Source organism: Danio rerio, chromosome 20 (genome assembly GCF_052040795.2).
Source record: "Danio rerio strain M-AB ecotype USA chromosome 20, GRCz13ab, whole genome shotgun sequence".
NCBI lineage: Eukaryota > Metazoa > Chordata > Actinopteri > Cypriniformes > Danionidae > Danio > Danio rerio.
Window position 1 is genome coordinate 53,820,521 of NC_141040.1, and position 26,980 is coordinate 53,847,500.

Consider the following 26,980-nt stretch of genomic DNA (forward strand, 5'->3'; position numbering starts at 1 on the left):
TGTGAATGGAGCGTAAAGGTTTGAAACCAACTCAGGGTGAATAAACAATGAGTATTTTTTTTATTTTGGGCAGAACTATCCCTTTGACAGTCCTTCATCTTTATATATGTCCTTCATACATGTTTGGAGTACCTTGAAGGTGGGTTAATAGTGAGAACATTTTCATTTTGGGTGAACCATCCCTTTAAGGAGTAGTACCATTAACCAACCCATTGAGGGAAGCCATAATGCTGAAGTAGCCCTCGATGAAAATGAGTTTACCACCCCTGTAATGAAACGTAATAAATCTGGTCCTCACCACAGACTGAGTTGACCTGGATGGTGCCGAGGTGATGGGGGTTATCGTGATGCTACTGGTCACCTTTCCCTGGATCATGTTCCCGATATTAGCAGACGTCTGTCTAGGAGAACGCAGAACCGTCCCTGTTGGCATCTCCTTACCGTCTGAACTCAACCCATTAGGCCAGACGGTCACGGTGCCGCTTCGCTCATCCTGAGCTTTCTTGAACCCAGGTGACCCCAGGTGGATATGGATCTTGTTGTCCTCTGTGGTTATAATATTAGAGTTGTATTTGCAGATGGGTGAAGGAACTGTCTGCTTTTCAGGAGTCAACTTGAATACCGCTCTACCCATGGTCATCTCATGGGGCTCCGGGGATGTTTGGGACACCGGGGTCGCACTAACAGTTATAATAGACAGAGGAGAAGTGGGATGCTCTGAGCTTTTGCTTGGAGATTTAGCTCTGGAGATGGCAGTTATGGTGACTGGAGACTTCATTCGTTCTGTTGCCCCTTCGTTGACCTTCGATTTTGGCAACATGGAAGTAGGAACGATTGTTATGCGAGGTTTTTGGAGCCCAAGAGTTGGGATGATAGTAGTGCTAGAGAAGAAATCCTCAGCACGTGGACTGGTGATCTCCAATGTGGCAGTGCTGCTTAGATGGTCGGGAGTCACCTTAATATGAAGGGGCTGACCTGTTTTCTGAGACATGGTTATTTCTGGTGACTGTCGTGATGTTGTTCCATTGACCTGTTGGGTTGCGGGAACATCCTGAGTGATTGTAACAGCTTCTTTCTTCTTGATCCAAGGGTTCCAAGACTTTCTCATCCCCAAATCTGTAGCTGCCGGTGGATAACGGTCCAACACAGTTGGCTTCTTAAGACCTTTCTGCCTCAGATTACTCATGATGTGATTTTCCTCCAGAACCGACTTCTGAATAAACACTGCCGGAGTCTCATCTTCGGTGTATTCGTTTATATCTGCATCCGTCTGTACTGCTGTGGAAGTAAGAGGAACGTCAACAATCCTTCTTCCATTCATGCTGGGTCTAAGGGCACGGCTGTAACGTTTGGTAGCCTCCAACTCTTTGGTTAATTTGACAACCTCTTGACTCACGTTTTTCTTTTTATCCTCTTCCTCAACAAACCTCTGCTGGAGAACAGTGTAGTCCACTTGAAGTTGAGAGAGTTGGTCCTCCTTGTTCATAAGCTCGTGGATCTTCTCCTTTAGTGCCTCTACGTCAGCTTTGAGATCTCTTGTTTTGGCCTCCTCAATCTTGCAGCGCAGCCTCAGCTCAGCTTCTTGGCTCACCAATTCTCCTTTTTCTATAGCCTTGTTCTTGGTGATCTGCGACTTCATTTCCTCTAGGAGTTGGGAAAGAGTGTTAGCCTTGTCTTGCTCAGTTCTGAACTTCTTCTCAAGCATGTCATACTCATCTTCAGTCTTCAACAAATCACCTTCCACCACTTCAAGTTGTTTAAGACGGTTCCTGAGTCTCTCAATCTCCACCGTGAGCTCCTTAACCTTGTTGTCCTCTTCAGCAAATCCAACTTTGTCTACATTCGCTCGGTTTCTTGAATACTGCCACTCAGCCTCCTCTTGCTCATCCATTTTGCTTTGCATCTGACGTAACTTTATGCTGAGATCCTGTCGCTTCTCTTCCTCACTTGCAAGTTGAGACTTCACGTCATCTTTTTCCTTAGTAATAGCCGACAATTTGATCTCCATTTCGGACTTCAGTTTAAGAAGCTTCTTACTTTCCTCAATTAGCTTTTCCGTGACCTCCATGACCTTGCATTGCTCTGCTTTAAACAGCTTGTTCAACTCTTCACTTTTCAGCTCTTCTTGCTTGATTCGCTCTGCCATGCTCTTCCTCTCATCCATCAGGATCACCGTGAAAGACTTTAATTTGGTCAAGTCGTCTTTTAAACCCACCTCTGCCTTTTCCAGTCTTGATTCTGAACATTCAAGATCTTTAATATGGTTTTTCACCATTTCCAACTCACACGCCAAGCTCTTCGTCAAGGTTCTTTCTTTCTCCAGGTCGGAGTGCAGCTGGGAACATTCAGATTTGCTTACATTAAAAGCTCCCTCCAGTTTCTCCATGTCCACCATCCTCTTCTGGAGTTTCTCAACCTCCAGTTTCAGCTCACGACTGTGACTTTCCTCATCCTGAAGCCTCCTCTTTAGCTCCTTACACTGTGCTTCTGTTTTTGTGATCTCCTCATCCTTGCCCTCCATTTCCAGAACTCTCTTCCGAAGGTTTTCCAGCTCAGCCATTAGACTCGAGTTCCCACATTCTCCTCTGCTTATTTTGTCCCGCAGGTCTTGAAGGTCCTCCTCAGACCTCTGCAGGGTGCGATTGGTCTCCTCCAGCTCCTCAATCCTGCGGGACAGGCCGGCCAGCTTTAGTCGCAGCTGTCGACTTTCAGACTCCTGTTTGGCCAGCTTGGCGGTCATCTCCTCATGTTCCTGCAAAAATGTAAAGGCCTTATGTTCAATGTCGAGCTCCAGTCTCTTGATCTCCTGGCTGTCTTCTTTAGCTTTGCTGTTGATGATCTCCAACTGCTGCTCTTTTTCATGTAGCTTTTTGCCAAGATCCTGGACCCTCTGTTTCTGCTGGTCAATCTGTTTGATGTGAAGCTGCCTTTCATCCACAAGCATCAGGGCAAATGATTTCAACTTTACCAACTCCTCCTGAATTTTTTCAAGACGTTTGCTGTGATCCTTGTCCTTGCGAGCCTGGTATGCTTTCTCTTGCTCCAGCAGTCTCTTGAGTCTGGCGGAAGCAAAGACAAATACATTCACATTAAATCACAAATATATTCACAATCTAGTATTTATTACTATTATCATTGTTACTATTAGTTTATTTATTTATTTATTTATTTATTTATTTATTTATTTATTATTATTATTATTATTATTATTGTTGTTGTTTTTTGTTGTTATTATTATTATTAATAATATTAATGCTTTTATTATTACAAATTAATTATTATAATATATATTTACATTTTTTAGGTAAGGTTATTTATCATTGTATAATTACTTATTTATTTTTTAATATTCTGCCTTCTTGTTACAAAAGTTTAAAAAAAAATGTGGATATGCATATATATTTCACTCTACACAAAGTACATAATTTTTACTCACCCACCCATCCACCCACCCACCGACCCACTCACTCACTCACTCACTCACTCACTTTCTCTCTCTCTCTCTCTCTCTCTCTCTCTCTCTCTCTCTCTCTCAAAAAATAAAAAAATAAACAAATAAAAAAAAAAAAAAAAATATATATATATATATATATATATATATATATATATATATATATATATATATATATATATAATTATTAGCCCCCGTTTATACTATTACTATAAATAATACTTGACTAACTATTTTTCAAGACACTTCTATACAGCTAAATATTATCAGACATACTGTAAAAATTTCCTTGTTCTGATAAAAATCGATTTGAAAATATAAAAAAAAATCAAAGGGGAATAATAATAACTATATTTATATGACTTTAACTATATATATATATATATATATATATATATGCGCACACAAATCTCTTTTAAATTCCTATTTCTAATAGGAAGCTATCCAATATTATATTAGTGCATATACATTAGTCAGTACTGAAGCCAAATCTGGAGCTTATCTAACAAAATAACTTACAATAACGGTCCAAAAAACTAGTACACCCAAATTTACATGATTTTTTATTTTTTTATTTTTTTGCAATATTTTGCATGAATTTAATTGTATTATCTTTCAATTTCTAAATATCTTTGGTGACAAATAAACAATATTTAATAAACATATCTGTTTAATAAATCTGTAATAAATCTATCGCTTTGTTTGTTGTGAATACATGCCATCTAGTGGCAAAATGACATACTGTACAGTATGTGCTTTTAGTAAATCATTGGTAATACAGTATGTGGTCTAAAAATGAATTTGACATTTATTTATTTATTTTTTTTTATTCTATCAAATTTGCAGCATTTGTATCTAAAATAAATTTCTTCATCGCTTCATCCTTTTAACAAAAACAGTTTCACTCAAAAACAGCCTATAAATTGTAAATTCAACGGAACAGAATTTTCATGTTGTCTTTTTTCATATAAAAGAAAGAGAGCAGGAGTAGAAGATAAGCACGACAGTTTAGAGAACAAGGACCAGCGTCCGCATGCTTCTGTGATCCTCCTTGACAGTAGTTACTCAACATTTCATGCTTGCATGATCACAGAACTGAAACAGCTCACGGGTAGCTGGCACATCAGCAGGGGGGGGAAAGTCCCCACCTGGTAAAAAGTCTACTAGCACATTACAACAGCAGAATGAGTGCCAACAAGGTCTCTGATGCTGGTGAATGTTTACACTGATCCAGCTCAGCGGGAGTCTCTCAGTCCAGAGGAACAAAAAAAAGTCCACAAGCATATATTTCCCTCATAAATCCACGATCTCATTTCCTAACCACGCACATTTGAGAACTTTAGACGCTATAGCATATCCAAACATGACCGACTATTATAAGCTCATCTGCATTGACTTTTCAAACTCACCATCCACAGCAGAAGTCAAGGTAAGTCCATGCATAACGTATTGCGAAGTGCACAGCTTTAGTTAGCGCGAACTAGCCATGGCATTCCAGCATGTCAGGAGCGCAGTGAAAGGTGAATGTTTGTGTGAAACGGCATTGCCCCAGTTGCTGGTGATATCATCCTCTAACACAGAAGCGCTCTGCCCTTGTTTGGCCAGGGGAGGAGGAGTCAGAGCTTTTCATGCACTCCTTTCTCCACTTTCCCCTCTTATTCTTTCTATTTCCCCAAGACTGAAGTCAGGATATTGTTTTAGGAAACCGTCAATTAGAGCTGCGGTCGAAGGCACCAAACCGGCCTGTGTCATTTCAAGAGCTCTCTTTCCATCTCACATAAACTATAAAATGACCCAATTACTTCCTTTCTCACATGCAACCAAAGTGTCCCCATGGGAACAGGCCACAATGGCGGGGACAAAAGTTTTGTATTGTACGAGAACAATGTTGCAGTCTTTTGGGGCAGATGAAGCTCTGTCATTTAGAAATGCTACGAGAGCAAATCTGACAAGATAAACGAATAAATAAACAGCAGCTAACCCAGATTTATTTTAATAATGGCACAATGTTTCAGGTTTTTTTCGTTTAACATCTTAAACCACTGGAACAGTACACTACCGGACAAAAGTCTTGCTGTCGATCCCAAGAGCAACAAATAATAACTTGACTTCTAGTTGATCATTTGGAAAAGTGGCAGAAGGGGCATTTTTCTGATGAATCATCTGTTGAGCTGCATCCCAATCATCACAAATACTGCAGAAGACCTTCTGGAACCAGGATGGACCCAAGATTCACATGGAAATCGGTCAAGTTTGGTGAAGGAAAAATCATGGTTTGGGGTTACAATCAGTATGGGGATGTGCAAGAGATCTGCAGAGTGGATGGCAACATCAACAGCCTGAGGTATCAGGACATTTGTGCTGCCCATTACATTACAAACCACAGGAGAGGCAAATTCTCCAGCAGGATAGCGCTCCTCATACTTCAGCCTCCACATCAAAGAAAGCAAAGAAGGTCAAGGTGCTCCAGAATTGGCCAGCCCAGTCACCTGACATGAACAATATTGAGCTTGTCTGGGGGAAGATGAAGGAGGAGGCATTGAAGATGAATCCAAAGGATTTTCCACAGCAGCATGACTCTATTTTCTATACTGGACATTATTTCTGTTAAATGACAAGACTTTTGTCTAAGCAAAGTCAGACCTTACTCTCCTAATTAAATCATTAAATAATCAAGGCATGATCATATTTTATTGTGGTAAAATAAGCGTAATCTAGAAACCTTTGCTTTTCATTTAAGCCACTTCTGATACCAAATGATCAACTAGAAGAAGTTATTATTTGTTGTTCCTAAACATTGATAGGCGATAAGACTTTTGTCAGGTAGTGTAAATATTTTGCTGACTTGTGTACTATACTTGCATTATGCCAAATGTTTTAAAGAATGTTCTAATTCAGAGAAACAAGCAGTTTTAATTAGTCAGATGAAGCGTTTCCTCCCAGTGTGCACCTTGATTTTCAATTAGATGACAACCTTGATGTCAAAACAAAATCATAATGGCATCTAAAATTGGCATAAAAATCATATACAGGACAATCCTGTCATCTTTTTACATGTTTTAAGGCCAATGTTATTTTGACATCAAGAAAGTCAGTTGGCATTAAATCAAAAATTGGCATAAATCGAATCTAATTTAATTTATTTTTCATGTTTTCTGATGTTGCTTTGACATCAAGGTAGTTTACATGCATAGTAGGGATCCAAAATTCAATGTAAAATTCTATTTGGAATTGAAGCTTTCAGGTGAATACAATTTTTATATTATTATACTTTTTGTGTCCTTATTTTGGTGGTCAAAATTGTATCAATTTGTGGATTTTTTATTTATTTATTTATTTTGGGTTTCGACAACAGGGATCAATTAGGATTTTTTATTTTATTTTGATGCGACCCCATCGCCTCTCATCAGCAATTGCTTCATGTTTCTTAGTTTCACTTCATGGCTGAAGACCACAACTTCTATGATTTCACACTAAGTCAGCAAAGTACACCTTTGTTTGTTGTGATTACACACCCTCTAGTGGTAAAATTACATACTTTTCATTATACTTGGTGCTCAATTAATGATTCAATTTATATAAACGGTTGAAGTCTTAGAAGAATTATTAGCCCCCCTGAATTATTAGCCATTTTTTTTCTGAATTTCTGTTTAACAGAGAGATTTCTTCAGCACATTTCTAATTGTAATAGTTTTAATAACTCAGTTCTAATATCTGATTTATTTTATCTTTGAGATAATGACAGTAAATAATATTTGACTAGATATATTTCAAGACACTTCTATACAGCTTAAAGTGACATTTAAAGGATTAATTAGGTGAACTAGGCAGGTTAGGGTAATTAGGCAAGTCATTGTATGACTTTGGTTTGTTCTGTATATCCTCGGAAAAAAACATTGCTTAAAGAGGCTAATAATTTTAAACTTAAAATGTAAAAAAATAAAAATAAAAACTGCTTTTATTCTATCTGAAATAAAATAAATAAAACTTTCTCCAGAAGAAAAAAATATTATCAGACATAGTGAGTAAAATTCCTTGCTCAGTTAAACATCATTTGGGAAATATTTAAAAAAGAAAAAAAAAATCACAGGGGGGCTAATAAGTCTGACTTCAAATGTATGTTGCAGTAGTACTTGAAAATTTTCACACTATAAAAGATCCATCCTTGCTGAATAAAAATATTGAATCTTATTTTTACCTTTAAATGAAGGTTATCCAACATTTTTTAGATTTATAATATTAATAATAATAAAAAAAATAATAATGAATGCTTTTTGAGTAGCAAATTTTGCATAATAGCTTGATTGATTATGTGACACTAAAGAAATGATAATGCTGGGAAATCAGCTTTAAAATCACAGGAATAAATTACATTTTAAAATTTATTCTGAAGGCAATAACTATTTTAAATACATTTTTATTATTAATATAAAAATTTATTAAAAACTATATATATATTTTTTTTCTGTGTTTGGTAACACTTTACAATAAGGTTTCATTAGGTAATCCATTTACTAACGCAAACAATGCATTTATTACAGTATTCATTCATCTTTGTTACTGTTTAATCTTCTTGTCAAAGCTATTAATAGTTAGTTCTTGCTGACTCACACACAGTGCATTAACTAACGTTAACAAGCAGAACTTAAGACTTTAATAATGCATTATTAAATCTTGAAGTATGGTTAATAAATGCTGGATTAAGTATTGTTGATTATTCGTTCATGTTAATAAATACATACACTATATACAATATATGCAAACTTACTATAAAGTGTGACCATGCACACTGTAAAGACTGTATACAAGTCAAGCTGGCTACAAATATTAACTTTACGTTGCGTAACTTGCAGTTGAAACCAGATTAACATAATAAAATGAGTTAAAGTAGTATAAAAACGTTTGTAGTGATGACTTTCTACATGCATGCTTCTAAATGCAGGCTTGGTGAGTGTTTCTGTCAAATATTTATCATCTATACGAGACAAATTTTGAAAGAGTTCAAATGCGGAGTGCTTACTTTGCAAACAACATTAGGAAAAGGGTCAAACGGTGTCATTACTGCAGGATGTTTACTGTTAAATAGCTGGTGTCTCTCCAATATTGGCACAGGTTTAAGATGACAGCTGGGAAATTCTTCAGAAATGGTCAGATCCACTGTAACATGTGCGGCGAGAGACTTATAAATCATAAATCATGCAAATGGTGATAGAATGACATCATCTTCCTGTGTCTGGTGTAAATGTGCTTGCGATTTAAATTACAGCCTGAATATCAAGAGCACATGAAAACTTCCAGACGTGCTTTTAATTGTTGATTTTTTTTTTTTCCCAATGCACCTTCTAAGCATGAAACTTTGATGTGTAATGGGATCAGAGTTATATAAATTTGCCTGGCGAATGATTAAACGGATGAAAAAAAAAAAAATCCCTTACATCATACCTGTCAACATTGGGATGTGAAAATAAGGGATGTGCCCAACATAACAAGTGATTCCCCTCTGTTCATTTGGAGTTGTTTCATTGTAAATAAACAGCTAAATGGTCAGTAAAATGTTTTAAAATGTTTATCAACAAAATAAAAATAAAAATATACATTAGCAGCAAATACATTAGCAAACAGTTCAGCTTATTAAAATTATTAGCTGGTATAATGAAATAGAATCAAGCTATCAAATCTCATTAGCCGTTTCTTCACAGTATAACTGACACATTCTGATTAAAGAGCAACGAATGGATCTCTCATTTATTAAGATGTTTTATTACATTCAATAAGAGGTGTCACTTTAAAAATGTACATCTCTAATGTTATAATGAAAGCATTCGACTGCTTTCCTAACTTTTTATGCTCATTTAAGACAAAATTTGTTGTGTTTGGGAAAAAAACCCACCAAGACCGACATCTCTATATGTTATTATTATTAATTATGTGTGTATGTCAGTTTAAACACGCATCCAAAAGCCAGACTTTCTCTCCGCTTCAAATCGCGTGTACAGAATCCGTTTGGGAAACAGCGTCTGTTTATCACTATGGAGCACGTCAGCTGACCGTCATGCACCATTATTTGACTGTTTTGAGGATTGTATAGGATGGGCGACGGGACCTGTAATCAAAAGGAAATGGAATTTTTTTTTTTCAGTCCTTTTTTTTTTCAATTTAACATCATAAAAACGGTGGACCAATTGGAGCGGTTTTCAGACCAACCGCAACTTGACGTAAGAGTGCGGTCCCCCCGCCCATGGAATTGAATCAAAGTTAATTCAGTGTGCGTGGTTATTAGTCTCGGTGTACAAGCTCGGCACTTTAAACTAGCGCACAATTGGCTGTAAAACTATACAAAGACACATGATTGTGTACTCTCTGCTTAGTCTGTGTCCGAGTTGTACATGTACGACTGAATGCTGATCCTCTCACTCATGTTGCTTCTCTCTGTCTGCCTGTCTGTTGCAAACACAGAGCGGGAGAGCTCTTGGCTCCGCCCCCTTGTTACGTTGGGTGTGAAGTCGAAACTAATTTTCATGTGAAGCAACACACCCCTAAAACACTGACCTTTGTACACGCCCCCAACATGACACGTTTTAACCAAGCGGCAACCTCCCGCTCTCCCTCAGGAAGCCAATACGGAAGTAACTAAAACTGCAATTCATCCGAAATTCCGCTAGTCCTGGCCGCTCCTGGCTCCAAAACAGAGCAAATTTCAATTGAGCACACTGTTAGAATGGCCAACTTTACAGCAGAAAAAAAGGTGTTTACAGCCTGGTACAAAAAAAGATTTTGGTTAATACAGCTAATATTACCCTTCATGACAACTGTGAGGGGGGTGAATTTTTTTATAACTCATCCGTTTCCTTTATATTAAGTTATATTAAGTTTGCATAATTAAGGGCGTGGCCACTTGAGTGACAGCTAGGTCTCGCTGGTCGCCGTCACGTCACCTCAGCTGAATCCTGCAGATTAGCCACTGAACTCAGCATATTTATCGTATTTCTTTGTTGTTTTATGTGGCTTTACACAGTCAACTGCCTTTTGGACTTGTTTCCCACAATTATTAGATAGCATGGCATGCTGAGGGCACTTAATTGTGCTCACAAACCATTCACGTGGCCTCCGTTCCCCATGTGAGTAAATTTATATACTTATATACCATCTCTGTACATGTATTTGTTTTATTTAAGATCATTTATCGTTTATATTTATATTTAGAGCTGTAATGCACTGCAGAATCTGTCAGATTGATTAGCTGTAGGCTCTAGATCAGTCATCTGAAGCGTTGTCATACAGTGTTATGCTGGATTTTATCAATAGTCTTACAGTAACTAACACAGACTATATCTGAAGTGTTTGGATGTAATTCGCGTTTTCCTTCTGTTGAAAAACGTCATGAGAACAATGTTTCGTGGCTCAATGTATTACAGCAGTGTTTTTAAAAGTCTAAACACTTTATTGATATAGTGTACAACCAAGCACATATGGTCAGAATACAAACGAGTCACAGGTGATAAAGTATTAAGCGTTTCTCCCAAAGTAAAGTGTGTCTGAACCAGGTCCAAGCTAAATGCAGCATGCGTCTGTAGCTCCGCTCACTCTCCGCCTCTTTGCCCTTGTTTGGTATCCCGCCGTGGGTGTGATGACGCGTGAACAAAATGGCGACGGTTGGCCGCGCCTACTTGTGGCTTCTTTTGCGCTCTGTAGAAACCTATGGGTGACGTCACGGACACTACGTCCATATATTTTACAGTCTATGGTTTTAACACATTATAATAAAAACATCTGAACTGTGTTTTAAACTGAACCTAAACTGGCACACTCAGAACATAGATATATATACATTAGATGTCGCCTACCCTGTTGTTGTCTATTGGAAGGAATGCGTCAATAGAGCCGCCATCTTGAAACAGGGTAGCGCTTCTTTGAAATGAATGTGGGACCAAGGTACAGTGGAGGAATGTGGCCATCCAAAGCCAGAGATATACACATATTCACGTATATCTGTGATCGGGAGTTTTCCCGGAGGTCAGTATGCAATTTTTTTTCTAATTACGAAAATTTTAATTTTACATCACTTTTCTACATTGATGAATCAGTGACCGCACGGGCATTCCTGACAAAAAGCTTGTGTTTGTGTGTACAGAAATGTACTATTCACCCTTCCTGTTAAATTTGATCTAATCATGTCCTGAAACACAGCTCCTCTCCTGCTTTCACTTCTCATACTGACGGAGGGAGCGATTCGTTTGTGAATGAATCTCTGTTATGAACGACTCGTTCACTAGCCGACAGTAATACAAGTTTCTGGCAGCGCAGCATCTCGTTGTCATATTTCTTTTGCATTGTTTGCTGATTTTATTCAACAAAACTAGCATAAGCTGAGTGTTTAGTGCGAGTTGGAGCTGCTTTGCCTTATGGTGAATGCAGTAAGTGACTGTATTATCATCAATAACGTTACCTGATTAGCACAAAAGTTCAGAACATACAAAAACAGAAAAAACTTAATCTTACCTATGAAATGTTCTGCCTTTGTGCTTTGTTTTCTTTGTTTGCTCGTTACTACACCCGTAGACAGCGCTAAAGTCCCGCATCTTCACGTAATAACACTGTCCTGACTAGTGCGGTTGAATGACACTTGTCCTGGGAGCACTGTCCCAATGTGGCGGCGCTATTGACGCATGCTCAGGGTCCCAATGCGATATCTAGTGTATATATCTAAACCATAATATTAATATTACATCTTAAAAAAGGGGTCAACTATGTGCCCTTTATAATAAGGTTATATGCATTAGGAAAGCACTTGTTTTTCATATTCTTGAAACACGACACATATGTCGATGCTAACATAATTAATGTCTGGCCTAAATGCCAATCAAAAAACAAAAGTTGTGCTCTTCAGATTTCAGTCGTTCTCAAATGTGGGACTTCCAGAGGAAAATAACAGCAAATTGTAAATGTGGTGTGAAAGCGAGAGGGGTAATTTGAGGATGTTTCCAGCAGTTTTATATTCCTGACGGGATTCCCCCTCCATCGGGCCTGCTCTCAGTCCCAGGTGGCCTGACCTCACCTGCTGTGAATCTCAGAAATGAGGGAATTATGGAGGAATGTGCAAACACGCAGCCAGGAGAGCAGATCAGCCTGATAAGTGCAGAGTTTACGACTGAACGCTGCCACTGCAATCAACATACAGTTGAAGGCAACATTATTATTAACCCTCCTGTGAAAGTTTAATTCTTTTTTAAACATTTCCCAAGTGATGTTTAACAGAGTGCAGACTTTCACAGTATTTCCTGTTATATTTTTTTTTTCTTTTGGAGGACGTCTTGTTTGTTTTAGTCTGGCTGGAATAAAAGATTTAATAAAAAAAAAAAAATTAAGGTCATTTTTATTAGCCTCCTTAAGAATAATTTTCTTTCACCGTCCACAGAACAAGCCACTTTATACACCGACTTGCCTAATTACCATTATTTGCCTAATTAACCTAATTAATCTAGTTAAGCCTTTAAACTAGTATAATACTGTGTATACGGTAATCACGCAAAAGACAAAAACTGGTTATGTTGTTCAAAATGTCTTGAGAAAAACTGTTAAACACTTAGGAAATAGTTGAAATTGATTTATTGATTTATTTTATCTTTGCCATGATGACAGTAAATAATATTTGACTAGATATTTTTCAAGACACTTCTATACAGTTTAAAGTGGCATTTAAAGGCTTAACTAGGTTAACTAGGTTAACTAGGCAGGTTAGGGTAATTAGGCAAGTTATTGTATAACAATGGTTTGTTCTGTAGACTATTGAAAAATATATAGCTTTTGATATATTTTTTTAAAAAAAAACAAATAAATTTAAAGGGGGGCTAATAATTCTGACTTCAACTGTGTATAATATAAACACTATTTTACTATTTTACGCAGGTATGGTTTAAAATACAATAAAAAATATTAAATTAATAATATTTATAGTGTAATATTATTAATTAATAATAATAATATTAAATACATATATAAAAGAAATAAATTGATGCCACAATGGTGCCTCTTTTACATCACTTTATTATCTTTTAAAAGAAGCCTGAATCATTTCTGGTCAAAAATAAAAAACTTGCTGGTTGAATAAAAGTAATATTAGAATTTGCCATGGTTATATAAAAGAAATATATAAATATAAAAATATACAGAAGAAGTCAGAATTATTTTCTTTTTAAGACACTTCTATACAGCCTAAAGTGACATTTAAAGGCTTAACTAGGTTAATTAGGTTAACTAGGGAGGTTAGGGTAATTAGGCAAGTTATTGTATAACAGTGGTTTGTTCTGAAGACTATCGAAAAATATATTGCTTAAAGGGGTTAATTTGAATCATTTTGACGTTGAAATGGCTATTAAAAAAATGTAAATTGCTTTTATTCCATACAAAATAAAACAATAATAACATATAAACAAATAAGACATTCTCAAAAACAAAAAATATTACAGGAAATACTGTGAAAATTTCCTTGCTCTGTTAAACATAATTTGGAAAATATTTAAAAAAGAAAAATAATACTAATAATTCTGACTTCAACAGTAAATAGGAAATATAAAGACATAGCTATCTTAAAATGCACTCACAAAGCACTTTAGAGACAAATGTGGAAATACACCGTACAGTTCAATTCAAACATTGTCATTAATACGTTTAAAATGTTGTTCAGGGTGGCAAACGGGACATCAGGGAAGCATGACTGAGGTCGACTACTATGAGGGTCTTATCAGAAAATCAAAGGTCTCTTTGTCTGAAATTGTTTGGATTTTGTAGTTATGAGTCACCTGATTTTTCAAAGATAATTGCGTTGCTTGTTTAATACATTATCTGCATGTGCACAGGTTGTTTTGAGGGAAAAAATACTTATTTCATTCATTCATTTTCCTTCGGCTTAGTCCTCTATTTATCAGGGGTCACCACAGCGGAATGAACCACCAACTATTCCAGCATATGTTTTACACAGCGCAAGCCCTTACAGCCGCAACCCCGTACTGGGAAACACCCATACACACATTCACATGCGCGCGCGCACACACACACACACGTTTGTTTTTGTGAAAAGTGGGGACATCATTTCCATTCATTTTATACTGTCCAAACTGTATATTATATTGCCCTCACCTCACCCCACCCTACCCCTAAACCCGACCATCACAGGAGACTGTGTGCAGCTCTACTCTCTTATTAAACTCACTTAAACTCATCCTGTAGGATTTATAAGCTTTTTGAAAAACGAGGACGTCACCAATGTCCTCATATTTCACTACCTTTTTGTAATACCTGTCATACCCATGTCCTTATACAGATTTGTGTCCTGATATGTCACAAAAACAAGTACACACACACACACACACACATTAAATATCATTGCGAATTAAAAGAACTATTTAATAATAAATGTACTTCTGTGAATCTAAGCTGCATATTCATCATCATTACTCCAGTCTTCAATGCCACAGGATCCTTTAATAATCATTCTGATAGGCTGAGCTGATGCTCAAGAAACACTTCTGGCGCCTCATGTACGAAGACTTGCGCTGAATTAATACTAAAACATTGTGTCAGACAAAGCTTTAAATGTGCATACGCAGAAAAAAAAAAACAGGGGCCTCATGTATCAACGCTGCGTATGCACAAAAACTTTGCGTACGCCAGGTTTCACGCTCAGAATCGCTCACGTTTGGATTTACTAACAATGAACTGAACGTGGGAATGTGCGCAGCTTCACGGCAGCTTTCTGGCAGGCATACGCACTTTTTTTGTTCGTGTCTGTTTTATTTCCATTGGCAACTCCTAGAGGCAGTTGTGTTAAATTACTCTCTACAAAGTGTCTGAGCCTTGCAATGGCAGCTGTATGAGGCGGGTTCAGCAGGTATATAAGGTTTCCATACCATACATTTGACCAGCTAAACATTAAAGCGCAATTTGCAGCGGTCGCCTGTTTTCCCAATGTAATCTGAGCGATCTTCTGCACACACATTGCTATAAAGACACTATCTGAAGATGAATTTGCATGCGTGAGTCAGAAACATTTCCATTCAATAAATGTGCAAATAAAATATGGTGCTTATTAATATGAACTTATTGATGATTCCTACTTGTCTTTCTCGTGATAAATAGTTGGCAAAATCTGATATGTAGCGGGGGAAAAAACAAGAAAGAGTTCATCAGACGCTGGATTCGAGCCGAGCTCATGCTCGAACGTATCAATTCATGATCACATGCGTCTTACGAGTAGCGCCACTGAGACTGATAAGCGTCCTGTAACATTTTACAGATATAAACCACACTATTTCTTTTTTTTAATGCACTCAGTGCGATGTTCAGACCCAACTGTGTTAACCGCATCAGCTAAACTCTCCCACTCTATTTTTTTTCTTTTGTTGTTAATTCCGGAGAACAAACGTGCAAATAACACCGCTTTAATTTCTCCGGTCTACCTCCGAAAGCAGCACCTCCATTTCACATTCTGTTCAAAGTTTCTCTTTTTGTTTGCTTTTTTTTGCTTTTTCGTTGGGTTTTGCCATTAGCATAGTCATTAGCATATTCATACGAGGGAGGAGGCAGGGAGGGGTTTTGCGCTCGTGCATGTTGCGCTCAGTTTCACGTTCATTCGGATGTACAAAAGAATATGCGTGAGATTCTGCGTAGGCAGTGTTTCATACATCTGAATGTTTTTCTGCGTACGCACATTTACAGCTTTGTGCGTACGCAATGTTTTAGTAGGATTTCCACGCAAGTCTTCGTACATGAGGCCCCTGATGTATGAAACACTGCGTACGCAGAATCCCATGCATATTCTCTTTGTACATCCGACTTAATGTGAAATTGAGCGCACATGCACGAACGCAAAACCCCTCACTGCCTCCTCCCCCGTATGAATATGCTAATGACTCCACTTTGGCAAAACCAAACAAAAAAGCAACGGCAAAAGCAAGCAAGAAGAGAAACTACACAGAGTGTGAATTGGAGGTGCTCCTATCAGAGGTAGACCGGAGAAAAACTGTGTTATTTACAAGTTTGTCCTCTGGAATTAATAACAAAAGAAACAAATAGAGTGGGAGAGTTTAGCTGTTGTGGTTAACGCAGTGGGGTCTGAACATCGCACTGTGAGTGAATTAAAAAAAAATGGTCTGATGTAAAGGTGCAGGTTAAGTAGAGAACAGCGGCGCACCGTCAAAGTGTGGAGCGTACAGGCGGAGGAACAGGGGATGCTGAACTAACACCCTATAAGGAGAGAGTTGCCTCAATTGTGGGTGACACTTTACTGTCTGGAGTAGTATCTGTGTCTGTGGGAGACACAGATGTATTAGAGGAACACTTTGTTAGGGTGGTATAGCAGCACCCCTCCGCTCTTATCAAGGCAGCGCCACCATCATTTCAGCTTGCCAATTGCCCGCTGACCGAGTGCGAGAGTGGGCATCATTGTATCTGCGCTCTTGGTTAGTTTTGTGGGTTGTTCAGGGGGGTTAACAGCTAAGTCTTTAATGGATAACAGCGATCTCCTGATGTGCAGTTAAATAATTATGCTCAATAAAAAAAATTAAAATAAATAAAACTTGTGGGGGAAACCGGAGCACCCGGAGGAAACCCACGCAAATACAGGGAGACCCTTCAAACTCAACACAGAAACGCCAACTGACCCAGCCGAGGCTCGAACCAGTGACCTTCTTTCTGTGAGGCGACAGCACTACCTACTGCGTCACCCTTATCCGTTTTTCTTTATGGGATATTTGGTAAATAAAGTAAAATAATAAATAAAAGCATGACTCTTTCAGCATCATGATGTATGAAGTAAAATTATTTAACAGTATTAATGTATGTGGTAAAAACATTTTGTAAAATAAATAAAACAATGGGTTTTCTTGAGTTTAAACTTTCTTTAAAGAGAAGTAATACTTAAATGATCAAAAGTGACATTAAAGCCATTTATAATTTTACTTATAGAAAAAAAAACATTTTAGAAATGATAACAATATAATATAAATATAATATTTAATTTTAGCTAGTCATCAAAACAGCATTTCTCATTAACATTTAACGTAAATAAGTATTAAAATAGCAAAAACTGATCAAATTTAATAGACAGTATGCACTACCCGACAAAACCTATTCAAGTTAGGAACAACGGTAACACTTTAGATTAACTAGCCGTTATAACTAGTTAACAGACCATTAATAATCTGTTAGTTAACAAGTTATAAATGACTTGTTAAATAAAAGTTAATAGTTTGTTAATTATTTATAATTGTGCCTTATAGACGGCTAATAGATAACTTACAAGCTGTTAGTTAACAAGTTGTAAATGACTTCTTATCTGTATTTTAATGATTTATAACTATACCTAATAAATTAGTAATAGATCATGAACAAGCGGTTAGTAAATAACTTAATAAAGACTTGTTAAGTATCAGTTAATAGTGTATATATGATATTGGGACGTTATTCTAAAGTTGCAGCTGTTTGTAATTGATTAACTGTTAGTAAATGAGGAATAGTTGCAACTTTAGAATAACGTCCCAATAACATGCTTAAGCTAATAATTAACGCCTAACTAATATATTTACTCACACTTTAGTAATAGATCACACTCCGCCTCGCCTCGCAAAAAATACACACTCAGGCGCCGTTTACACTAATACGTCTTAGTATTAAAATGACATTTTAGAACGAAAATGATCCACATCCACACCATGTTTTACCTAGCAATTCTGAACAGCCCTCCGTCTGCTGAAAACACACATCACGTGACCACACACAGCGCCACACGCAGCCACACACACTTTCATGCGCTCGTCTGAGCTCCAGAAGAGCAGTGCACGTCAGACAGTTTATCAAGGATGTACCGCTGGATGGCGTCTCACTATAGTTGTTAAATGTTGTGTCTCTATCTAACGACTCTTCCGCCTTTTTAATCTATCAGGTAGCGTGTCACAGCGTCAGTACAGCGCTTGAGTCTTTCACTTTCACACTTGTACTTAGTAGTTTTAGTGAAAACCTCAGATACTGTTGGTTGTGCAGCTTTTTTGCCGACCAACCTCCCACAGAAAAAGTGATTGACAGGTGGTAATTTGCATGCAACTTACCTTTATTTATTTATGATTTGTTTATGGGTAAAACTAAGACCATGCGGGTCAGGTAGTTGAAACGGTGGGCTACAAATAATGAATTCATTATGAATTAATTAATTATTTATAAATAATTACTTCACCACAGCCTATATGCCTATATGCCAGGGGTGGCCAACCCTGTTCCTGGAGAGCCACCGTCCTGCAGATTTCAGTTGCTACCCATATCAAACACACCTGAACCAATTAATTAGGACCTGAACACAACGTGATAATTACAGGCAGGTGTGTTTGATATGGGTAGCAACTGAAATTTGCAGGAAGGTGGCTCTCCAGGAACAGGGTTGGCCACCCCTGCTATATGCCATCGTCCATCGTTTCACATTAGACATCGTAATAATGCCAAATTGGTCGACATTGACCAACCCTACTTCATTTAGGACACGTAGAAAAAGATCCAGTCATTATTTTCCAACAATTATGAGCACATTTTCCTCTTTTGACATTAATTGTTTCCCTATGTTAAGCGGGTGTCCTCACCTCTCTCTCTCCTGCTCCAGCAGGTTGGTGAAATCGTCACTTTTGTTCATGAAGTCGACGTGTTTGCGCTTCTCGTTGTCCAGGTCGGTGACGGTGCGGCGGTGGCATTTCTCTGCCAACAGCAGCTGCTCCAGCATCCGTCTGTACGTCTCTCTGTGCTTCTCCTCCAGACGGTCCAGCTGAAAACACACAATCCCCACTAATCCTTTCACCTTTCACAATGATGTGTCATAATCTGCACTGTAAACACAGCTCTAAATGATTTAGAAATTAAATATATAGTTATTTGCCCTCCTGTGAATTTCCTTTTCGTTTTCAAATATTTCCCAAATGATGTTTAATTACCTGAGCGAGGAATTTTTCGCAGTATTTCCGATAATATTTTTTCTTCTGGAGAAAGTCTTATTTGTTTTATTTTGGCTAGAATAAAAGCAGTTTTTAATTTTTAAAAGCCATTTTAGGGGCAGTATTATTAGCCCTCTTATGCAATATTTGTTTCGATTGCCTACAGAACAAACCAGTTATACATTGACTTGCCTAATTACCTTAACCTGCCTAATTAACCTTGTTAAGCCTTTAAATGTGACTTTAAGCTGAATACTAGTATCTTGAAATATAGCTAGTAAAACATTATTTACTGTCTAGTAAAATATTAATTACTATTGCTCTTCAGTGTTTGGACTCTCAGTAATGATTTAAACCACACTGAACTGAGCTAAACTGAACTGAACTTAAACACTGAAAACTGAACTACCCTGATCCAGTTACTATGACCATTTATGTGAAGCTGCTTTGACACAATCTAAATTGTAAAAGAGCTTTACAAATATAGCTGAACTGAATTGAACTGTCATCATGGCAAAGATAAAAGAAATCAATTATTTGAAATTAGTTATTCTTTAGAGAAATTGGGGGGAAATACATGAGGGCTAAAAATTTTGCCTACTGTATCATCTATTTTTAAAAAATAAGCTTATGGAGGACAAAAAGGCGTCAAAAAGGTATTCTAGTGCTGTCAAACCATTAAGTATGATTAATCACTTGTAAAATAATAATTTTCTACATAACGTGTGTGCTGTGCAAATTTATCATAAATACATAAATAAATAATCATAAATACATTTCATAAATAAATGCATATTGTGTACAGTTGTAGTCAGAATTATTAGCCCCCCTGCATTATAATCCCGTTAATTTTTTCCCCCAATTTCTATTTAACGGAGAGAAGATTTTTTTCAGCACATTTCTAAACATACTAGTTTTAATAACTCAATTCTAGTAACTGATTTATTTTATCTTTGCCATGATGACAGTACATAATATTTGACTAGATATTCTTCAAGACACTTCTATACAGCTTAAAGTGACATTTAAAGGCTTATAGGTTAGCTAGGCAGGTTAGGGTAATTAGGCAAGGTATTGTATAACGATGGTTTGTTCTGTAGACTATGGAAAATATATAGCTTAAAGCTAATATATAGCTTAATAATTTAAACCTTATAATGTTTTTTTTTATTTTATTTTATTTTTTTATAAAAACTGCTTTTATTCTAGCGGAAACAAAACAAATAAGACTTTCTCCTGAACAAAACAATATTTTCAGACAAATGCAATTAATGTAATTTAAATGCAATAAGTCATGATGAATTTAATCCTTTAAATTACATTTATTTAAACTACATAAATTACGTTTACATAATGCCACTATATACGTATATTAAGGAAACAGAAGTAATTATTTGCTCCTGAATAAAATACTGAGAAAAGAATGGCAAAATACTGTAAATGTCTATAAAAATGTTAACCCTTTTACATGCACTGTAAGAAACACGTGTGACTAGTTTCTTGAAGTACATTGTTTTTTAATTAGTTTGATTAATTAATTAATTTATTTTTTAAATTTTAATGATAAAGCAAAAGGTCACCCTGCTGAAAAATCCAGCTTAAACCAGCCTAGGCTGGTTGGCTGGTTTTAGCTGGTCGGCCAGGCTGGTTTTAGAGGGGTTTTGGCCATTTCCAGGCTGGTTTCCAGCCATTTCCAGCCTGGTCTTAGCTGGTCAGGCTGGAAAATGACCAGCTAAATCCAGCTAAAACCAGCTTGACCTGGTTTAAGCTGGACATAGCTGGTTTTGGCTGGGCTCCCAGCCTGGCTAGGCTGGTCAAGCTGGTTTTAGCTGGTCATCTCCCAGCCTGACCAGCTAAGACCAGGCTGGAAATGGCTGGAAACCAGCCTGGAAATGACCAAAACCCCTCTAAAACCAGCCTGGTCTACCAGCTAAAACCAGCCAACCAGCCTAGGCTGGTTTAAGCTGTTTTTTTTCAGCAGGGCAGGGTTTCCAAAAACCATCGTTAGCCAACAAAGGCCGCAAGTTCCGCCATTACAAACATAGTTTATTAATTAACAGTTCATTTAGTTAATAAATCCATCGTTCCAGCGAATATTCGCAAACTGCATGGCAAACTTAATAACTAACATGGATCAAATGTTAGATCTACGGCAGAGCAACTACAACACTCGTCACTACAACGTTCTTTTCCCAAATGATGCATCGTATTATGATAGTTCAGCCGCGAGCCATGTTATTGTTTGGGAAACCACCCCAGGTGATTACAATATCTGTTAAAGGGTTAAATAGTTGCAATTCTGAAGAACTGCCAAGCAAACGGAAGTTTGTTAACAATAAATGCATGACGTTTTGCTTTAATGGCTCTGAGATATTGCAGTTTTTAATGGGTTTCAATGAAGGCTTTTTGGTCTTGAAGGTCCAACAGTTAAAAAAACAATCAAATTAAGCAGGCAGAATGTTCACAAGTATGCAGATGCATTGGTTCACCTCTATCATGGGAATTTCATAGACGTCGTCTCTGCTGGTGTCGCTGCTGCTCATCAGACTGTCTCTCTGCAGAGCCTGAAGAGCTTTAGCTGGAGCTGCGGAGCCGTAATGAGCCTCCAGAACCGCAGGTCTCGCTCGCTCGGACTGAAGCATCTGGATAATGTCTTCACGCGCCTGAAGGAGACCATCACCGAATTATTGTATGTACCAGACAGTATGTTTCTGCTGGTTTTAGCAAAGTGAGAGACATGATGCAGCTCACACATTATTAAAACCCAACATCACATACGGTACACTCTAACGAATGTGTTTTATTACTTCTAAAATGAGTAATTTCAACACAAATCCAGATTAAGATCCAGTTATCTTCTGTGAAATTAGGTTTTTTAAATATATATTTCCCAAGTCCTGTTACACATTTTTTAAACATAATAGTTTTGGTAATTAACTTCTAATAATGAGTTTGCTTGTTCTCCCCGTGTTGGCATGGGTTTTTTCTGGGTGCTCCGGTATCCACCACAGTCCAAACACACGCATTATAGGTAATATGGATTAACTAAATCCCATAGTGTATGAGAGTGTGTGCGCGAACATGAGAGTGTATGGGTGTTTCCCAGTTCTGGGCTGCGGCTGGAAAGGAGTCCCCTAGTGAAATGTACATGCTGGAATAGTTGGTGGTTCATTCCACTGTGGCGAATGAATGAATGATTGGGATGATTCTGTAGAGGAGCATCTGCTTAAAATCTAATAAATAATCTAAAAGCAGAGATAAATACCGTTTAATATCGTAAATACCGTTTAGTAATCCAGTACAGAAACTGAATAATAAAAATAATTCATTAAAATAAATGGTTATTAATGTTACGAATGGTACAATTTCTTATACCTGAGTAAATGTTGTTGTTTTTTTTTATCCAGACTCATTGCATATCTTGTGATGCGACTACTGCGAATGATCCCATTTCAATATCGATGCTGAAACAATCTATTGTGCAGCCCTATTTCCAACATTCTTCAAAATAACTTCTTTTGTGTTCAACAGAAACAATAAACTCAAAAATGGTTTGGAGTAGGTGAAGAGGGAGTAAATGATGACCTAATTTTTCGTGAGCAAAGTTTTGGCTGGACTACTCTTTAAAATTAATTAAATAAATAAATAATAAATTAAAACAGCTTATTCCAGCTAATCTCAAGGAAATGAGGAATAAAATCTCCCATGAAAAACTGTGAAAATGTCTATTCTCTGTTGGACAGCACTTGGGAAATCTTTATAAAAAATAATTAACATTTCACAGAAGGCCTGATAATTTTGCCTTAAACTGTATATGTATAGTATTTTATTACTAATATTGCTAAAAAAAAAAGACGACGCAAAAACCTCCTTAAGCATTTGTCATTTGCTGAATCATAAAAAAACATTTATTTAAATAAATAAATAAATAAATAAATAAATAAATAAATAAATAAATAAATAAATAAATAAATAAATAAATAAATAAATAAATAAATTCCCAGAGATGGGTTGCGGCTGGAAGGGCATCCGCTGCATAAAAACTTGCTGGATAAATTCACGGTTCATTCCGCTGTGGCGACCCCGGATTAATAAAGAGACTAAGCCGACAAGAAAATGAATAAATGAATAAATAAATAAAAATGTAGATTTGCAGAGGTTTTCCATCACACTATTTAGCAAACCCCTATATTCTCTCAGTAGTCCAGCAGAGGGCGCTGTGTGTCTACAAACCCAGAACAGATGCTTCCTTATACGGGAGATGAACGTCTATATTACTTACCATTGGAAAACCTGTAACGCTAAAGTGGTCACGTGAAGCATACCTTAGCCAATCAAATAGCGGCTTTTAGTCTCCTTCCCAGCTTTTTATGCTGATTTCAGGTTAGTCTTCAATGGGCTTTGCTGATACTTATTCAGAACAGAACAGATCTTACTACTAAATGTGATTTCTGCATGCACAGAATATCACAATCCAATAATACATACAGTATATGAAAACTCTGAAAAGTGTAAGAGTAATGTATTTTTAGAAAAATATTCAAAATAAAACATTTTTGAACACTAAATCACCTTTAGGCCACCACAGGGGCACAGTGGGTTGCACAATCACCTCACAGCAAGAAGCGGCCACACGGGGAGAACATGCAAACTCCACACAGAAATGCCGACTGACCCAGCCGAGGCTCAAACCAGTGACCTTCTTGCTGTGAGGTGATCGTGTTACCCCACCATGAAGCCCTAAAGGTGATTTAGTATTTAAAAATGTTTTATTTTGAACTTATTTTTTTAAAATAAATTGCTCTTACACTTCGTATTTTCAGATTTTTCATAGTATATGTATCAACTCCACTACTTTTACCATAAACCGACATATTAATCATTTGGTAGAGGCTGATATTTGAGAAATTATGGGATGTGTTAAAAAAATGCATTGAGTGTGTTAACTAGCGGCATTAGGAGTTAAGAAATGCAATCCCAACATTTATTTCTTGGTGGGGTAGTTAAAGGGTTAAGATGCATTTTCAGCATCATTACGCCAGATATGTCACAAGATCTTTCAGAAATCAACCTAAGAAGCTGATTTGCTGCTTAGGAAACATTTATTATTAACAACAATAATATTAAAACAGTTCCTGCTTCATATTTTTGGTGTAAAACCTTTTTTCAGCCCTATTTTGATTTGATTTTAAATGAATTCAAACAAAAATCTCACATTGAATACATTATTTGTGCAATATTCACTGGTGAATTTCACTAAAAATAATTACCTGGAAACCAGTAACACATTAAATGTAAAAGGTGGAAGTAGTAAGACTCAAACTATGTTTTCTTCAGAGTATATACAGGAATCAGAGAGTGAAATTCAATACATTTTAAGACCTTTTTTAAGACTCTTTTCATACATTTTGAGACTTTATAACCCCTTTGGGTTTCAACCGTAACACTGGAGAGATTTTAACTTATATTTACTAAATATTAACGTGAGAAATTAGTCCAAAACTAAAACATTATTCATATACTCAATACAAATCTATTAAATCCAAATAATTCAGCAAGTTGGCCCCTATGGAACAACATAAATAACAGCAGCGATGCCTTGGTTACTGCAGTAAACAAAGCAGCGTGATGTCAAATCCAGTAGGATTTCATTGACGTCATAAACTACACAGCATCTGGATATTCACAGATTTAATTCAGGCAAACTTTAGTGTTACGTCCCAGGACGTATTTGTTTCTGTTTTGTATTTTCTTTCTTTCTTTCTTTCTCTTTTTTTTTTTTTTTTTTTTGAGATAATGAACGTCACCTGCTGCCACTTATGAACCACTCAGTGATTGGAGGACGAGTGAAGTCGTGGGCATTTAAGCAGCATGTCTCCAATGGATCCGTGTGTTTTTGTGTGTGTGGAGGCTCTTTTGTGAGACTTTAAGAATATGCTTTGTTTAATCCTTTAAGCATTATTTGTTGATTAGGAGCTTGAATTTGTTTAAGTTCTGTTGATGCTGTTGACCATCTCATACAGCCTTTGCCTCAACTAGTGGTGGGCAAAGCGAGGCTTCGTGAAACACTGAAACTATCGAAGCAAATGTGTCGAAGCTTCGTAACGTTTCGAAACACCACTCTACGGTGACACCTAGTGGTCATTTTATTTGTATTTCACTGAAACAGCTTCAGCAAAGAACAGTTGAGCAAATTGAGGTATCAAACCCCACTTTGTAGCCTAGAATCTGAAAATGGTTTAGTCGAGCGGTTAGAGTTTGTGACTACCATGCGGGAATAATGGGTTCGAATCCAGCCTGACACAATTGTTTTGAAATGCTTTAATACCAGTTGGTAATGCTTTGTTATTGTATCGTTTTGTTTCAACATTGCTCTGACATACGAATAAACACCTTGTAAATAAATTTGTATTGTTTTGTTCATAAAACAGGGTTGTTACTAGATCAGATACAGTTGTGGCCAGAAGCTAACAATAATTATTTATATTATTAATTAAATTTCCCATTGTATTTTATTAACGTCTATCCAAAACCTAAACCCATCACAGTACTGTAAAAATATGAATTATTGTTTTACAGTGTTACAAAAATGATGCTAAAATGATGTTAAACAGTAACGGTACTAGTCGAGATTCGAACGCAAAATAAATTTGAAATACAGTACCATAGTGCACACGCACGGTCCACTAGGCTATACAAGACAGAGTCATAATAAAGATCATGCCAGTCAAATGCAAATTCTCCGGGTCTTGAAACGCCTCTGAAATGATCGATGCTTTGAATCGCTTTTGTCACGTGACCAAGTGTTTCGAAACACTTTAGTCACGTGACTTGGGTGTTTCGGATCATGCTTCGGTGCAGTGTTTCGAAACACTTGCGCTTCGGGATCTCGACACTGTGTCGAAACGTCAGTTTCACGTCAGCCATCCCTAGTCTCAACCTCTTTTTGATTGTAGGTTAATTTATGTTTTCAATACTACTTTGTTTACTCTTTGTTAATCAGGGATTGGGTTAGTAGAGAGGGGGTGCCATTTTCCTTTCTGCAACAGTTTTCTCCTGTTTATGTTAGTAAGGGAGTGAGTATTTTTGATGTATTTTTCTTTTCTTTTTTTAAAGATTTAGTTTTTCCTTTTCTCTCAGTTAGAACTTTTGTTTGTTGTTTTGGCGTGAACCCCCTCTTGAAGTGTTTTTTTTATTTATTTTTTTTTATTTGGAACCCTCCCTTAATTCTTCAATAAATATTTTGTTAATCTTCATTTAGGTTGCATTTTTCTTTAAGTCCTTTGAGAGGTTGCTCATGGGACCTCATTGCTAACACACACACACAAAACTCCACTTATGCCGAGTTCAGACTGCATGATTTTCAAAGTAGTCGTGTCACAGATGTTTTCAGTGGCGTAGCGCAAAATGCGGAGGCCCCCCTGCAGTGATCGCTGACGGGGCCCCGTGATGAGGGGGTTGGGGGGGGCGCGGTACGTCATACGTCAATTTGCATATCACTGACGTCATCACGTTCTACCGTTTCTGTTTAACAGCATATGGTTAATAAAGGGGTATTTCT

The 26,980-nt window shown here is 37.0% G+C and overlaps 1 protein-coding gene across 9 annotated transcripts in view; it reads right to left on the reverse strand.

Moving 5' to 3' along the window:
• Positions 1 to 26,980, reverse strand: part of filip1b (filamin A interacting protein 1b) — a 105,151-nt gene that overhangs the window by 21,911 nt on the left and 56,260 nt on the right. For 6 of the 9 annotated variants that reach the window (XM_087298672.1, XM_087298671.1, XM_087298669.1 and 3 more), the window contains 3 exons: positions 21,909 to 22,082; positions 19,075 to 19,253; positions 299 to 3,059 (listed from right to left, as the gene is read on the reverse strand). In XM_087298672.1, coding sequence (XP_087154798.1) covers positions 299 to 3,059; positions 19,075 to 19,253; positions 21,909 to 22,082 — 3,114 coding nt within the window. Of the gene's footprint in view, positions 1 to 298; positions 3,060 to 4,860; positions 4,986 to 19,074; positions 19,254 to 21,908; positions 22,083 to 26,980 lie in introns of those variants that run through there. The other 3 variants (XM_087298675.1, XM_087298673.1, XM_087298674.1) reach the window with 1 other exon arrangement.